Consider the following 16,304-nt stretch of genomic DNA (forward strand, 5'->3'; position numbering starts at 1 on the left):
GTGAAAAAAGAAAAATACGAGTGTCGTTATCTTTTAGTCTACACCCCTACTTTTTAAAAGCATTTTTTATTTAGATAATTAGAGTATTTGACAATGCACATAAAGAGAATGTTACCGATGTTAATTTAATCCTACCTTGTTAGACCCTTTCCTGTGTACACAGAATGATAATACTGACTGGTTTCCCTAATACCAATGCCATAGTAATGATACCTGAAAATATCAATTTTGTTATAAAATCTACGTGGATATAATACTAAGAAAAAATGTGAAATCGTTTTGTAAAAAAACAGTTCACTTACTTGGAATGTCCTCGAGTTCCAAGACGTCTTGTTGTGAGGTGTGGGAATTTCTGACGGATGGTCTATTTTCAGAAAGATATATATAACGTAATATGCCGAAGAGTTTTACTATTGAGCCTACTCATTACCAGTATAATCTGTTTAATCAATAGATCTTAATATAAACTGAGTTAAATTGAAAGCTTGAAATATTTAGAATTTGATTGATCAGATTAAAAAAAAAAGTTTTACCAAAAAAAAAAAAATTACTTATTCTAAACACACCCCTAAGAATGACACTTTAAATCTTATTTGAAAATCGTAGAAATGTTACCAAAGTCACATTTTCATTGAAATGATAAAAATGAATAATATAAAAACCTCAATTTTAATAAGTTTTATTTGTTTAAACAGTGAAAATGAATGGGTAATTTTACAAATTATATTTTTAGTGCCATTATTTTTAAACATATTTTTCAAATTATTTTCATCTTGATTTTCTTTTCCCAATTCAACAAATGTAAATTCTTTAAAATGTCGTCTTAACCCCAAAGCCGTAATACCTTTCCAAAAGTTGCTGCACATGCCGGTTCGAGTGATTTTTGGCGGCAGAAGTCAAGGTAATGTGCATACAGAATGCATCTTGGTAAACATACCCCTTCACAAATACAGTAGTTTTCTTCAAGCCTGGAAACAAGAAAATATTGTTTTCATGGGGGTTTCTAAAAGAAAAAAAAAACAAAACAAAACGCGAAAAATATATGAGAAAAAAATTCAAATACATGTTTAAAAATTTTATTATTAATTCATAGGTTAAATATTTTATAATCTAATGTATGTGAAATGTCTTTTTTTATTTCCTAGCTTTATCCATAACACGATTATACATGAAGAGAGGTTTCAAACAATCATTAGTTCAAATTTATAAATTTTGCAATTTTACGACATAAATCGCTTTTTTTGTGAGAGCTGCTTTCTTCCTGAACTTTTTCACAATTATCGAACATTAATGATTTGCTTTAAAGTTAAGATGAGAAACATTGAAAAATGTATGTTTTAAAAAACAATGTCGATTTTTAATGACCTTTTGAATGTGAATTTTTTAATCCATATGCACCAGCGTTTGACCATTCTACCTCTCCTTCATTGGAGTACCGCCATTTCACAATTTTTACGTTTTTCACAATAATGATATTTTTTTTTTTTTTTTTTACCTTTTTCCTACTGATATGTATTAAAGTTATTACTATCTCTCAACTCATAAGCACGTGCAATAACTTTACATAAGAAAGTATCAGCTAAATTATAATCTTTGGCGATGGAACCACCGATTTTTGAATTTACCATGAGCACCTAAAGATTGTTTGAGAAGTTTATATAACAAATAGAAGTCACTTGTGAAAAAGTGATTTTGGAAGCAGCAAAGGTAATGCATACAATCTTAATCATGATTATATTGTTTGTTTTTTTAATTTTATATGCACTCTGAGGGCCCTTGATTGGTGAATAAATAAATAAATAAATGAATAAATAAATAAATAAAAAAAAAATAAATAAATAAATAAATATAATTACAGACCACATTGTATAATAATCGATCATCATTAACTGCATATATTCATTTACTTATTGACAGTAAGAATAGCAATTGGTATATACACATATGTATTCTTGTCAAGTAGTAGTCAAAGACATGTGAAAACTTTCCTTATTTTAAAAAGAGAATTTAACAAATATTTAACAAATGGAAGTCGATGAAATCACGAATTTTCACGGAGATTTAATTTCGTTTTCGTGGAAGGAAGAGACTGTCATTACCGGGTTATAGCTAGAATAAATTAATGACTTAAGCCTAGTTAAATACCAATCCTCAAATAAGTAAGTGGATGTCAAAAACAAAATAAACAACGAAGTTAGAATGAAAATAACTCAACCTATCCTAAATCAACTCCCGATTATAACTTCAATCATTTCATTTTGTTTGAAAACATATCTATGTAGCTATATGTATTTATTAGAAGTTTGAAATCTCTACAGACTTTCAGCAAATAGTTTCCAAATATTGTCAATAGTATTACAATGTCGGTAAACAACCCAGGAATAGAGATGGTGGCCTTAAGTTAGAATGTTCGTTAAAAGTTAGTATCTATAAAGAAAGATAGAGGATTAAAGAAGAATTATTGCCGGTTTGGTCTCTTAAGCACGAGCTCTGGGGGTGGTAAAGTGACGTTAGACAAAAATGTAGATGTTGTTTGAGAGAGGAAATAAAGGGATTGAAAAGAAGGGGCATATATTAGATCATACAACAGAGAGATTAAAAGTAAAAAGTTCATACTAAGAGACGCACCCACTCTAAGTTATCTTCAACATCAAATAAAACAAGATTCTAAAATTAATCTTCAAGAAGACTCCATCCTCGGCTTTTAGTTTGATAAAAAATAAAATAAAAAGCCAAGGAAAAATAATTTAAAGAAAGGAAGCATTCTCCGGAAAGACGACGGCAATGGTAGTAGAGCACTTCACACCTCGTCCCCTGTAAACACATAGAAACCCCGACCGCCATTCCGGCACTGCGCAGACGACCACTGCCTGTCATTCCAGAGATTCGCAGACGACACGTGGAGCGCGCCAAATGTTGTGACGACTGAAACATTAAGGGTGACACTTTCTCTGGATTAATGGTGCTCAGTTAGAAAGTTAAATAGACGATCCCTACAGTAAGGGATGACATATTAATATACACCCCAGTAATAAATTGAACCCGGTTTGATTCTACTTGTGTGTGACTGAACTTTCTCCACTTTGAATGACTATATATGGGTGTACTGCGAGGGTAACGGATAAATTTCAAAACTATTTCTTATGTCTATTATAAAGACTAAAAGTTGTATCAGATTCACCATCACTTATTGATTGTAAGGAAGTTCGATTCCAAGGTTCTTAAAATCAGCCATGAAACAATTTTACATGCTCAAAATAATACATGTACCTCTAAATTCTGAAAGTATGTGTACATTATAATCCCTACGCTACCTCTTTGTCCATCGTTATTCTTAATCATGAGAGCAATATTATTATGTTTATTCACCAATCAAGGGCCCACGGGGGGCATGAACAATTATGTGATCAGAAAGAAAAATTATCTCAAATACATTTTCAGAAAATGCTTATAAAAGCATCAACTACGAATTTCTTAATCGAAAATTGATTTTTAGATATATTTTTTAATATCCATGCATTTGAAGAAAATTTAATGTTTTTTAACTTCTAATACGTTATACATGTATATTTTTTCTACTCAGATCAACTGATCATTGTTTAATACACAATGTATAAAAGCTTGTGCTAAATTCTTAAACGATGTGTTATGTTTTTTGTATTTTTTTTTTTCGTCATCTTTTTACAAGTTCATTTTCATAAATATAACAAAGGGCGCCTTTACAGAATATTTATTACATATTTAGGAGGCACGTGCATATACGGATGAAGAAGACACATTGTAATACACGTTTAAGCACGTAAGTCTCCCTAGCAGATTTTTGTTTTCTTTTTCTGTCTCGAAATTTTTGTGTATTCTTGACTTATCACATTTCTGTTACAAATAAAAACCCAGTAATTAATTTACAGTCAATATTGACATATCTGTTTCTTTTTAAACACTCTACAGTTAGTGTTTAAATATTTGAAATTTGCGTCAAATGTTTCTTTAATGAACACTTTCCAAATAATATGTTTAATCTAGGCACTATTACATAATTAAAATACGTTCTTGAAAAGTGTGCAAATGACATTTTAATTGAAATAAAAAAAAATTACCACGTATTGCAATTGATTTCATACGAATCAACCAATAAAGTTTCTATATACTATCCACTGCACTTTTGTGTCAGCTTTGGTCTCCTTTCCAAAATTCTTTTTTGAAAATATTTTTCTATTCATTAATTCATTATTACTACTTTGAGAGAGAGAGAGAGAGAGCTTTTAGAAAACAGAAAGATTGAAGAATAGAAAATAAATGTACATTTTCTTTCGTTGTTGCCATTAAATTTAATTTTTCACTCTGATTTTAATAAGTGTCAATAATTTCCTTTCTATATGTACTAGTGTATATGATTTAATCGGAAGATTTATACATCTTAAAAAATGATAATACTCTATATTCCTTTTGATATTTTAAATTAATTCATTAAAAAAAATTAAATGCATGTAATAGATAAAAAAAAACAACCAAAGAATAAAATACATGTACTTCTTAAGATACAACTAATAGGTGATATATCTACTGAAATAAACTATCACTTGGATAAAATAACGTTTGCAATATCAATGTCCTTTACTTATATTCTAACTCTTATCAATAATAATTGATATTAGAAATATTTGACTTTTTTCTTTGCTTTCATTGTGTATTTATGGTTTGTGTCTACACGTACTGTGTGGTCTATATACATCTTTTTATGTTTGCATGTTTATTAGAGGACAAAGCTCTACATGGTACTGCTAACATGCTTCATTCAAAAAATCATTTTACAAATTATTGATTCAAAGAAGTTCTTTAAACTTTGGAGTAATTCCAGATAATTCTAGTTCCGTCAAATTTGCTGTTGATATGTTTCGTAATATCCCCTCTTTCCCTCTGGAAGTTTGCATTTTGCACAATCATTAAAAAGCGCGTTATTTGCCTAGATCTTCTCGTTTTACTCTCATGTCAAACTGGCGGTCTATAACATCATACTGTTATTGCATATATTGAGTCAGTAAATTAAGTAATCCATTCGCAATGAAATTACACAGCGGGTGGTGCCCTCCATGCATTTCATACATCCATTTTTATGCCTTTATAAAGCCTCGAAAATCAACCACACATTATTAATTTCCGCTTTTACAAATAAACCAAGAAGAAGCTTTGTTTTTATGCCAATTTATTTTGATTTAAAAATTATATTTAATAAAATATAGATACATATACATACATGATTATCATGATTAACATAAGATTTTTTTTTAATTAAAAACATACGCTATACGTAGCAGTAAACATGGATTTGGATTTGAATTAAGTTGAATGCTTCAGTAATCATTTTTTTTACCACCGTAAATATTTAATCTATAATGTTTCATAAACAATATAACGAGATAAGGATAACAAAATAATTACAATTCTGGCTAATTAGTTCTGTAAATGTTTTATCCGAGATCCTCATCTTCATTGCACGCACAAATGCAAGTAGCCCCGCTGTTATCTAGAGCACACTTAGGATACACGACAACACCGGTATTTTAAAATAACATCTTCTCTTCTTTCCTTCAAAGGTTGTCCAAAAAGGAGAGAAAATGTAACGGTGAAAGTCGCTAAGACTTAAGGACAAATGATAATCCGCGAGGTCTTACAAAGATAGCTTAAGTGGCTGAGAGATTAACACGCCATTTTGAACTTTTTAGAATAGGCATCATCAGTGTTGCGCTTAAGAGATTGCCAAATTTGCTATTTTACGTCACAATGTCAAGTATCTGAATGACCAAGAATCTTTATTTTTGAAAAGTTTATACCTTCTTGAGTATCTTAAAAAGTTGTATTTAAAATAAAATATCTTTATTTTACACACTTTTATAAAATGCATGCATGCTTATCTGCGTTTTTCAGTTCACTGACATTTCACTGAAAACAATTAAAAATAGTACAATTGTGACACACCTTCCCTTTTTGTAAAAATAAATAAAAAAAATAAATGATCCTTGTCACACAATTTTTTTTTGGGCTTTATTTGAATCTTGTTTAAGTAAAACAGCGTTTAGAAAATAAATCTCATCCCAACAATAGGCAACTTAAAAAAAGCATTCAAAAATATTAAGTTTTGGAGAAAGGACCTAAATAATTCAGATGCATTAAAGAATCTTCAAGAGGACTTTTGTATGCTGAACATATATACTCGTACATATACAATGAATAAATGCTGCATACATAATTTGTTGTTTTTTTTTAATATATTATTTCCATCACCGTGGGCAGCATATAACATGATTATCTCTACACGTAAACTTTCAAAAAAAATGCATTTAAGACTTTTACAACATGTCTAAGGCTCTTATATATCATCTTAAACACTTCTGGTCTAAACTTTAGAAATTTAAAAAAAAAAGAAGAATTTTCAAATGTTTAACCCAATTTTCTGATAAAAAGAAAAAAAAACATTTTATAAAGATAAAAACTAAATAAATAAGGAACGTATGCAAATAAGTGGCCATGATAAAAATGGTGAAGTTTTTTTTTTCAAAAAATTTAAAATAATTTGAAAAATATTTAATTTTTTGTTAGACGTTCCAGCTTTATAACAATTGATCTTGTGCACTGAAAGTTAATGTAGTATATATTATCCAGTTTATGTGGCATTAAGCACATACTATAATTATGTATACTTCCAGAGCCATGTATGTCATTAATACTTTGTTTATAAATCGGGTCTGTTGGAGTCAATCATAAAAATGTTCTTGTGAAAGTTATAATATTTCATCTAAACAGAGCTCCATGAAATCAACTCAACTTGACCATGGTGTCAGACTCCGAGATAGAGTGTAAGTAATGAAAGATACGTGAAACGGAAGTAAGCATTTCAATGACACTGATTGGTCTTGCCCGGGAGACACTAAAGAGTGGGCCATTGAGCTCGAGTAGAAAAGCATACTGGCTTTTCATCGGGGAGATAAGGCTGGATTAAAAGAAAGCAGGAAAGAATAGGGAGACTTTATCCTTGTGTGTTATCATCGGTCCTCTGTTCATTCTAACCAAACTTGGTGCCACGCCGCTAGAACGATATTCCGCCATAAATTTACCGATAAGTCTTGTCACGTCCATATATGAATATTTGGTAAGGTACATTGTTCAAGCATGAGTCAGTTTTTGTCAAAAATGTTTTATTCTATCCGGAAAAGAAGAATGAAAAAAAATTCTCAAGAACACAAAAAAAAAAAAAAATTACTTATTTATTTAAACCAAAAATCATGATTTCATGTATTTTTAAGTGTTTTCCAAATCAATTTCGAAACAAAGCATAAGTACTCGGTCCCCTCAATTACAAAATACCGCGTTCTGAAAATTAAAAAAAAAATCATTTACCATAGACCCTGATATGATAAGTGCAAAAGGACACTTGTAAAGATTGGAATCTTTGCCTTTTTGTGTTGAATTGATGAAAATAAGTAAAGAAGTAAGCTGGGTGTAATCTTTCTATATACCACTAAATATCATTCCTCGCATTTACAAATTTAAAAATCGGTAAGATCAATGTGTTCATGTTATAGTATAATGTTATAAGACAAAATTTAGTGAGGCCTGTTTTTTCCCCTAAAACCTCCATAAACTTCGTAGGATTTATAAATCGACTTGTGGGCATTTACACGGAAATGTGGGCTTATTCAAATTTGCATTAAAATAGTTTTGCTGTTTGATGCTCACAAGTCACCTTTCTTTAACATCTAATCACTAGTAGTGTTAATTTGATTTTTAAAAACTCATGTAACTGTTCTCTTTAAAACTGCATGACCTTAAAATGTTATAAGGCGTGGGGATTTTCGTACCCAACTCTAGACATGTACGCAGAACTCCTGTTATCAAAGATTGAATATGTATACATTGTATTTAAAATATTTTGATTTACTGCTTTGATATCATATTTTATCTTATACATATTGCAGACTGCCTCATTTTGAGGAAACAAAAAAGATTGCAATAGATAAAACATCTTTTTCCTACGAAAAGTAGTGAAAGTTATAGATACACATAAAGCTTCTTATAATATTCATAATCATGAGTAAGTCTGCATAATTCCATGCATTATATATATACAATGTGTAAATAAGCACTTTTTAAGAGAAATATAGGTATTTTCATAATATACATAGAAGCAATGTAATAGACGAAATTTACAGAGAAGTGTGTTTGTTTTAGACGATCGTGCACTATGCACAATAACTAATGCTCTTCAAGCAAAATCAGGGGGTGCAAATATTGTTATGATAAAGTACTTTTATATAGTATCACAGTACACATTAAGTAAAGTGTATTCAGGTGTTCTTTGTAGAGTCGAGTTAAAACTTGTAAAAGAAGCATGCAGTTTCTAGTGCATCGATTAGTTCACTCAAAACCAGGCGCAAAGGCACAGGAAGGATATCTTCAAGTGTGCGACACCAAATCTATACAAACCTCTAACCTATCAGTTTTGATAAATTGCACATCGATGCCAAGAGTAGAAGTATCATGCCGCGAGTCCAAATAAAAGTTTTGGACGTGAGCAAAATTTCACATATATAGCACACAGTAGGAAACACGTTCGAAAATGTGCCTGCAGCATTGATATTGGTTGGGGTGTTCGAAACATTTGGTTAAGCTCGCGCCTCTGACTGTTAAGCTGACGATAGAAGTGCAGTATGTGAGAGATATTGAAATATATCGTCAATTGGTCTTATCTGTTTATCAATACCTGTTGACTACCCTTAAGAACGAACTGCTTTGAAAACTTTGACGTGAAGAGGACACTTTGGGAATGATTTCTGGAGCATATTTTGGCAAAAATAAACAGCTTGGTTTATCTGTTTCTGATCGGCGACTTTAAAATATAGATGAAGGCGTAGATTTTAATATTTCATAACCCACATTTTTAATCGATGAACATTTTTATTTTCGATTGTGACAGTGAATGATAAAAGCGGAAAACAAACGCGTTTGCTAACGGGTTTATTATTGTTCTGATTTGCTTGTTTACTCCCTTTGCTAAAGTGTATTTCCCCCTTGAATTATTTGTTAACTTTAAACAAATCTTTTATTTCATACATCATAAAAATTATTTCCTCTTTTAAGTTATTTATTCGTTTTTGTAATCTGTTCATATCATTAAGGCAGTTCAAATGTAAACAAGGATACTTCTTGACCTAGACATATGAGTTTAATTCAATGATTGATTATTCAGTAATTCTGACAAACCGTTTCTAGTTATAAGTTCATAAATTCAAATATCAGTATTTTTCAATACCTCGTTTTTACATTATAATCCCGCAAAGCCGATACTATGGACCCCTCCGAAGGTTTTTTTTTCAAATTATTAGTAAAAATTTCTTTATGACAGAGGGAAGTCCATTTTTATTGTGTTTTGCAAGGATTGAAAATAAATGGAAAGATGGTTTATACACTAAGATAAAGCTCAACAATAGGGCTAACAGTCTAAACACGAATAGAGACTCGTGCAGTGCGCAGTGACTACGGAGGGTAGGGTTCGTGCATGTCTGAAACAAATGCTCCTTACAACACGAATAATATCCGATTGTGTAAAATTTTGAAATAAGAGAGGTCCTTATCAAATCGTGGGCACTAGTTATCAATACGACTGATGGATTTTATGAATCAAAAATAAAAACACGTGTCACTTAGCGGCTTAAGGTATATTATAAAATGTAACACATTTTGTACAAACATATTTATCTAAACTCAAATCAATGAACAACTGTTAAAATCGTTGTTTCGTTTTTTTAAAAAGTGCTTCAAAAATAATTTTGCTCAGAAAAAAATCAAAAACTGCTTTTGTTTGGTTTGTATGTCATAGATTCGTGTGTCTGAAGGGATTAAAGCAGTTTGTGTGAAATATCCGTAAACTATGCCTTGGTTTCTCGGGATTTTACTTACCATTGAAGGGTCATACCAGTCTGCTTCTTTTTGTCCCTCATGATTTGTGCAACAGTCTTCTTCTGTGGTTGACTGCCGAGACCTTCCGAAGAAGCCTCTTGGTTTCCTGTCTTGTCGTCATCGCCTACGACGCTTTCGTCATCAGTAAAAACGGGACTGTCGTCTGTATCCGGTTCTGAAAAATTAAGAGAAATGTATTAAAACCTAGCCCCAAATAAAAAGAGATACTATTAAATGAAAAAGAAAATTACAAAATAGACATTAAAATAATCAACTTGTGTTTTGCCTGGTGAACGATAATTTTTATAATGCCAGAATTCTGCACATACAAATTTCATTCACTTCAACACAAATACCACATTATTTGACAAATATGTATGCCAAATATACTACTTTCTATTGTAAATCTGTTAGATATATGTTACAAAAAGAAAAGAAATGCCAAGATCTATGTGCGAAAAAACGCCCAATATGCAGTTTCCATATAAATGTTTAGAAAACCGAACAGAGATATCCCAAACCTGTCCGGTTTTGATATCAACTAAAAGTGACCGGTAGTGGACAGACTGGTTGCTTAGTTTGTTACTGGGATAATTAGAGAATTTGGCCAAAGGAAATAACTAAAGTTATGTCCAGTTTGGATAACATTTCGATCATTTCCATTAACATTTAAAACGTATTTTATAACTTTTATGAAATGAGGGTCCCGCACTCGTCGGTAATTCTCCGCGATCTTTCGTGTCTACGATGTAACCAATATATACATTGTAGTAAAGGATCTTGACATTTTGGCGCAAAATTAATTTTGACAAAAGTATGTCATGATATACATGTAACACGATTCAAAGGGTTCGTGACTTTTGGGTTTTATAATCAGCATCTTATTTTTAACATATACATGTATTTTAAATTCAAAAAAGTATTGATTGTTGTGTTTTGATATTCTCTGTCTCAAACAGCTCTTGTTCTCTTTCTAGATACAAGTGGAGATGAGAGTTTTGACGTTTAAATGATAAGAACCTTCAAACTAATTCAAAATTCCAATTTTATTTGTCAAAAGTCATCTTTTTCTGTCAATATGATACCTATCCCTTTTTCCGTTCCTCTCTCTTATATTTCATAAAATATCAAATATCAATATGAATTAAATTCATGTCCATTTTAAAAATTAATTAATTTATTTTTAAAGCGGACAAAGGAATTTTAACAGAAACTTTAATAAAAACTTCCCCGAACTAAAGTAAGAAAAGTTGTTGACACACGAGTACCAACCTACACTGACGAAAACAAAACAGGAAAAAATATTAAAAACAAAAACAATGCTTCTATATCCTTATATAGTGAGATGCATGGTGACACAATCTAAATCCATGTTCATTCCCGGGTCTTTCACTATCGCAATGGATCTAAAGCCCCAGACAAACAGCCGTGTCCGTTAGCTGGTGTTTGTCCGGAGATAAAGTCCCTAAGAGCTTTTGTGGGTTCTTCGGTGAGACCCTATAATACCTCTTCTATCTTTTAATCCAGTTTGCACAATTGTGTTGGCTGAGATTTTTCGACAGGACGGGACACTGACATATACGTTCATGTAAACCCTGCATGGATTATTTGGACTTATGTTGGAAGGATGTCAATGCACCCGTAATTTTAGCACGGCAAACTGCGAATTATATTTTTAACGATAACTATATTAGTATAATTTAAAGGAAAACCCCTTCCTTGATTAATGGAATACTCAAAATTTACATTGATGTTCTTTTTTTAAGTTGGAGCACAACCATCAACTGACCATCAATGACCAATTCCAATAAGAACAGAAGGAAATATGTTTAATAGGACTGAGAAAGGTTAACAATTAAAGCTCCCATTCCTGAATAGAAAGTTCAAGTTAAATAGAGAATTGTTCGTTCTTATCAATTGTCGATGGCGGCCACTCTGGGATTTGACACTTGATAAAAACTGCTGAAATCTGGCTTAAATTAAAAATCGTTATCAAAAGCGATCTCTGTAGCCTTTCTGCCGGTTTGGTATGTGCATATTGATCGGGAGCGTAGGGGTTAAAACCCAACCTTATATTTCTAAAATTTAATTATGGCTGAAGAGTGTAGTCTCCCTCCAAAATCTGTATGTTATGGCAACTAGAAAGAATATATTAATAGAGTATTGGCGCAGTTGTGTTATAGTAACACATTGCAAAGTTTGAAATGAAACTTTCAAAATGAAATAAAATTATGTAATTCAAAATGAAACGAAAAAATATATCAACGACTTAACTTCAATATCGTAAGAAATTATTTTTAACCAATTTCGATGAACAAATTCAATTGTTTATGATGAAGATGTTGTTTACATGGGCACATTTAATCCGGACCACAATGGAACCATTCTATACTTTTTATGCAGATGACCACTAAAGTTGTCATTGTTGTCTGATTACAATTAAAAGATAAAAATCTATAATCTGCGATTTAACAAACGATTAATAAACCATCCCGCCATTATATAATAGTTCTGGTATTATACAGGGCGTATCAGTGACACGTGTTGTTTTAGTAATAAATGTGCCACAGCGGGGGACCGGGGATTATTGCACATAATAAAAGAAATACACAAGAAATATAATAAAGAAGGGCTTATATATTATAAACGTTTTTTTTCTGTTTATGTTAAATATGCTTGCATGCATTGTACACTTGGATCCTTTCACTTGGTATGATACAGTTTTAACGATGATAAAATATTTATCACAAATTCATAGAACACACATCGATTATTTAAAAAAATAAGTGAGTGATCTAATGTATTTATTTTAGCAGTTTTTTTCTGGAAGGTCATAAATTAGTAAAAAGGGCATGGGAACTCCTAAAATGATACCTGAAATTGAAAAGAAATTTTTATTCTAAAAGGGGCCCTAACAGGCATAATATTCTGTACAAATTTCAACACATTTATCAAACAGGAATTTTTAAGACGTAAATTCTCTTATTTTTTGTTCAGCAATATTGTAAAATAAAATGGTAAATACTTTTACCAAAATAAAACTAATAAGTTTTAATAAACAAATAGAATCCCTTTTTACCCTCTCCTTAATTCCGTTCGCACTTGAGTTTTTCATTTCTCATATTGACTGCTTTTTCAGAACTGTAAACATGGACGGAAATTGAAACTCTTGATTATCAAAATTCATAACACAACTCCATTACTTAAGGGATATTGTGCCAATTTTTCTCAAAATAAAACCATTGAAAATAAAACATTTGAATGTTACGTAAATTGAAACAGACCCAAATCCTAATATTTTCATTCATGCTCAGGACTTTCTCAAACTCTGTACTACTGTTTTGGTAAGTTTGTCTCGGCGTAATACAAAAAGAAGTAAAACATAGTAAAGTTTCTCAAAAACATGGGAAAAGGATCATTTTTAATGATTTTTTGCGAAGAAACTTCGTGTCAATCATTAGCATTTGAATAATGTCACAGCTGTGTTTTGTCGGCGATTAGTAAAACCGTGGCCTCTAATCCAGACGCAGATGGACCAACCCTTTTTACTGATAATTCTATTTAATCATACTTTTTTTTTCTTTAAAAAAAAATTGATATTTCATAAATTTTCTACAGTTCTGGAAAAAAGACAAAGTAAAAAAATTTCAAAAATCACTCCGTTTTTGAAATACACCGCATTGATACGAGTTTCATTTTCCAATTAGAAAGACTGAAAATGAAGAGAATTTCTAGGTCCCAGTTTTCAATCTTTATTCAAGTATACAGTGATTTTACATAAGTTATGTAATAATATAAAATGACCTTGTTTTTAATAGTATAACATACACCACAGAGCTTAAACTCAGGCGACCCCTGAAATCAATTATGCTTGTGGAGTGAATTATTATTTTCTTTTTCACTTGAAAACACTTGATATGATGGATGGCTTTATTCTTCATTCTATATACGGTATAGCCACAAAATGATCTGGCAGTCCGCAACCGCTCTGCTTTTTAAGTTTGCTTTCACATTAAATGATTGCAGTCTAATATTTACAAAGAAGTACTATACAAACATGACAAGACAAAAATAAACTGCTAAATTCTTAAGATCAAGACTTTTCGTCTAGTCGCATTTACACGGAATAAATATATAATTGTTTCTAAACTTCCCCAAACACCCTTAGTTTTAAAGCAGCAGCATTCTTATTTTCAAAATATTCTTTGAACTACAATTTTCGACAAAAAAACTAAAAATATTATTTGTTTTGAAACTTTTGTAATACCTGTCTCAATTTAAGCAATATTGCGGTTTTTTCCTATATTCTTTAATTTGTTTTTAAAAAGTAGTTTTATGTCTTTTTTAAGGATAAACTTCGCTTAATACGCCTTCGGTAATATTTTGAAAAAACAAACATATTTCAATTTAAAAGGGGATATAAATCATGGCGATTTGGTACATTTTTTATAATTTACAAGAACTTTATCATATGAAATCTGATTTACAACCTCCTTCAAATCTTTATTAGTTTACAATATCTTTTGTAAACGTAAAATAAAGATGTCTCGAGATCAGATTGGAATTCAATTTTACAGTCCGGTTTCCATGTATTCATAAATCATATCCGGCTAAAACTTCAAATAAAATATTGTCAAATTGTGTGAAACGTGGCTCTTACACCATCGAACACAATAAAACAAAAAGGTTGTAATTTACGCAACATTTAAACCAAACAAGCCAATGATGAGACGGTTATAGAGTACAAAAAATGTCTGTCGGTGAGTTCACAAGTGGTCTGGCCCACCAAAGCAGCCCTGGAATGGGGAATCCATTCTGAAACCGATCTCTGTCTGTTTAGGATATTTCGGAATGTAAATATTTTCATTCACAATTTCAAATACAAGACCACTATACTTCCATGTTATGCCACCAATATACATGTAGTAAGTTAGTAAGCAATTTTTTTTTATATAAAATAATAAAAAGGGATACCAAATTCATGATTGCGTTTTTTAAAAATTTTCCCATATAAAATCAATTTTCTACATTATTGAATTGCTGGATTTCTTTTGAACAGCATTTATCAAAGAACCCTTTCATTCTAAGATCAGCTGTTCGGCTATTTATCTAAATGTGATGTTGTATCTTATCGTTACTAAAACCATACACAACTTCAAGCAACAAGTATTATCTTCAGAAGAAAGATCCATGTCATGTATGCACAACAATGAGCAGTAGGACCAAGGATAAGATTTAATCTATTACCTGATTTTAGGCTTGATTTGGGATGTTTTCTGGTTTTTGGACGAACGGCTTCTAAATCGGGTGTAGGAGCTGGAGAAATATCAACCGACGATTCTTTGTCAGTTTCTAAACTGCCTTCTCGACACACACGTTTAGCAGAAGTTGGCATACTGTCCATATGTATGTCTATCAACATTTGGGAAATTCAGAATTAGACATGGGAATCAGAAATTTATGTTCATGTTGCATGTGTCACTAAAGAGGTCCATTCCGTCGCCAATGTTAGTGCCAAAGTGTTCTCCACAACTGTATCACAGAAGACGTATTGCTCTCAGAATGTGTTAGTTGTAAAATAAAGAATAATAAAAATTTCAAAATTTAAACATTCATTCGAATTTTCTCTGCTGAATTCCGATAACGGCAGATGTTCCTGATTAAACATAAAATGCATAAAACAAAAAAGGCTTATCAATATCTGTTAAGTTTTTGTCTGATAAAAAAAGGCCAGGTAATATTGCACAGGTAAACTCCACGTGAATATTATTAGAATCGGATCACTCTCAAAACGTAACAGTCGCAACAAGACATTCAGTTGCAGTTTTCCGTCATATAGCGAGTACTGAAAATGTCCCAAAGTGGAATGGCTTCAGCTTACATTATCACAGAACACAAATAAATCAAAGAAAAATCACCAGATTTACCGTAGGTATCGATCATATTATGACGTACAGACCACGTGACACCAAGAAAAAAAGATAAGCAGTTTTAGTAATACCCGGGGCCTTATCGTCTCCTTTATCCCTCCCATTTAAGATAAGAAAAAGAAAACAAACTTTCTGTCCGAGCTAATTTCCCTCTAAAACGGGGTTAAATGAAGTGACAGTCTCCAAACCCTTACCTTAAATATAGGACATGCGGGTCTTATTAAACCAAATATACTGTCATAACTGAAAATTTCCTGTTACTCTTTAAGAAGACTGTTAGAGGCCTTTTAATTTAAATACAAATAAACTAAGGATTGTGTCAAGGGGAAGTCGATGGCATTCTGGACTCGTATGTCCGAGGTATTTCTTACGGTACAGCTTACTGCACTGGTATCCCGCAACTAGAGCTACAACTCTTCC

At 31.4% G+C, this 16,304-nt stretch overlaps 1 protein-coding gene across 1 annotated transcript in view; it reads right to left on the minus strand.

Annotated features, from left to right (window-relative positions):
- The window catches only part of LOC134235110 (DNA-binding protein RFX6-like), a 31,055-nt gene extending 15,167 nt beyond the window's left edge, over window positions 1–15,888 (minus strand). Inside the window, exons 1-5 of the mRNA XM_062717222.1 lie at window positions 15,202–15,888; window positions 9,955–10,129; window positions 845–968; window positions 303–364; window positions 136–213 (exon numbers count right to left, since the gene is read on the minus strand). Of these exons, the coding sequence (XP_062573206.1) occupies window positions 136–213; window positions 303–364; window positions 845–968; window positions 9,955–10,129; window positions 15,202–15,376 (614 nt within the window). The 5' untranslated portion in view covers window positions 15,377–15,888. The remainder of the gene's footprint in view (window positions 1–135; window positions 214–302; window positions 365–844; window positions 969–9,954; window positions 10,130–15,201) is intronic.
- Between the last annotated feature and the right edge of the window lie 416 nt (window positions 15,889–16,304).

This window comes from Saccostrea cucullata, unplaced genomic scaffold (genome assembly GCF_032062105.1).
Source record: "Saccostrea cucullata isolate Sc308-1 unplaced genomic scaffold, CSIRO_AGI_Scuc_v1 ctg1201, whole genome shotgun sequence".
Lineage (NCBI taxonomy): Eukaryota > Metazoa > Mollusca > Bivalvia > Ostreida > Ostreidae > Saccostrea > Saccostrea cuccullata.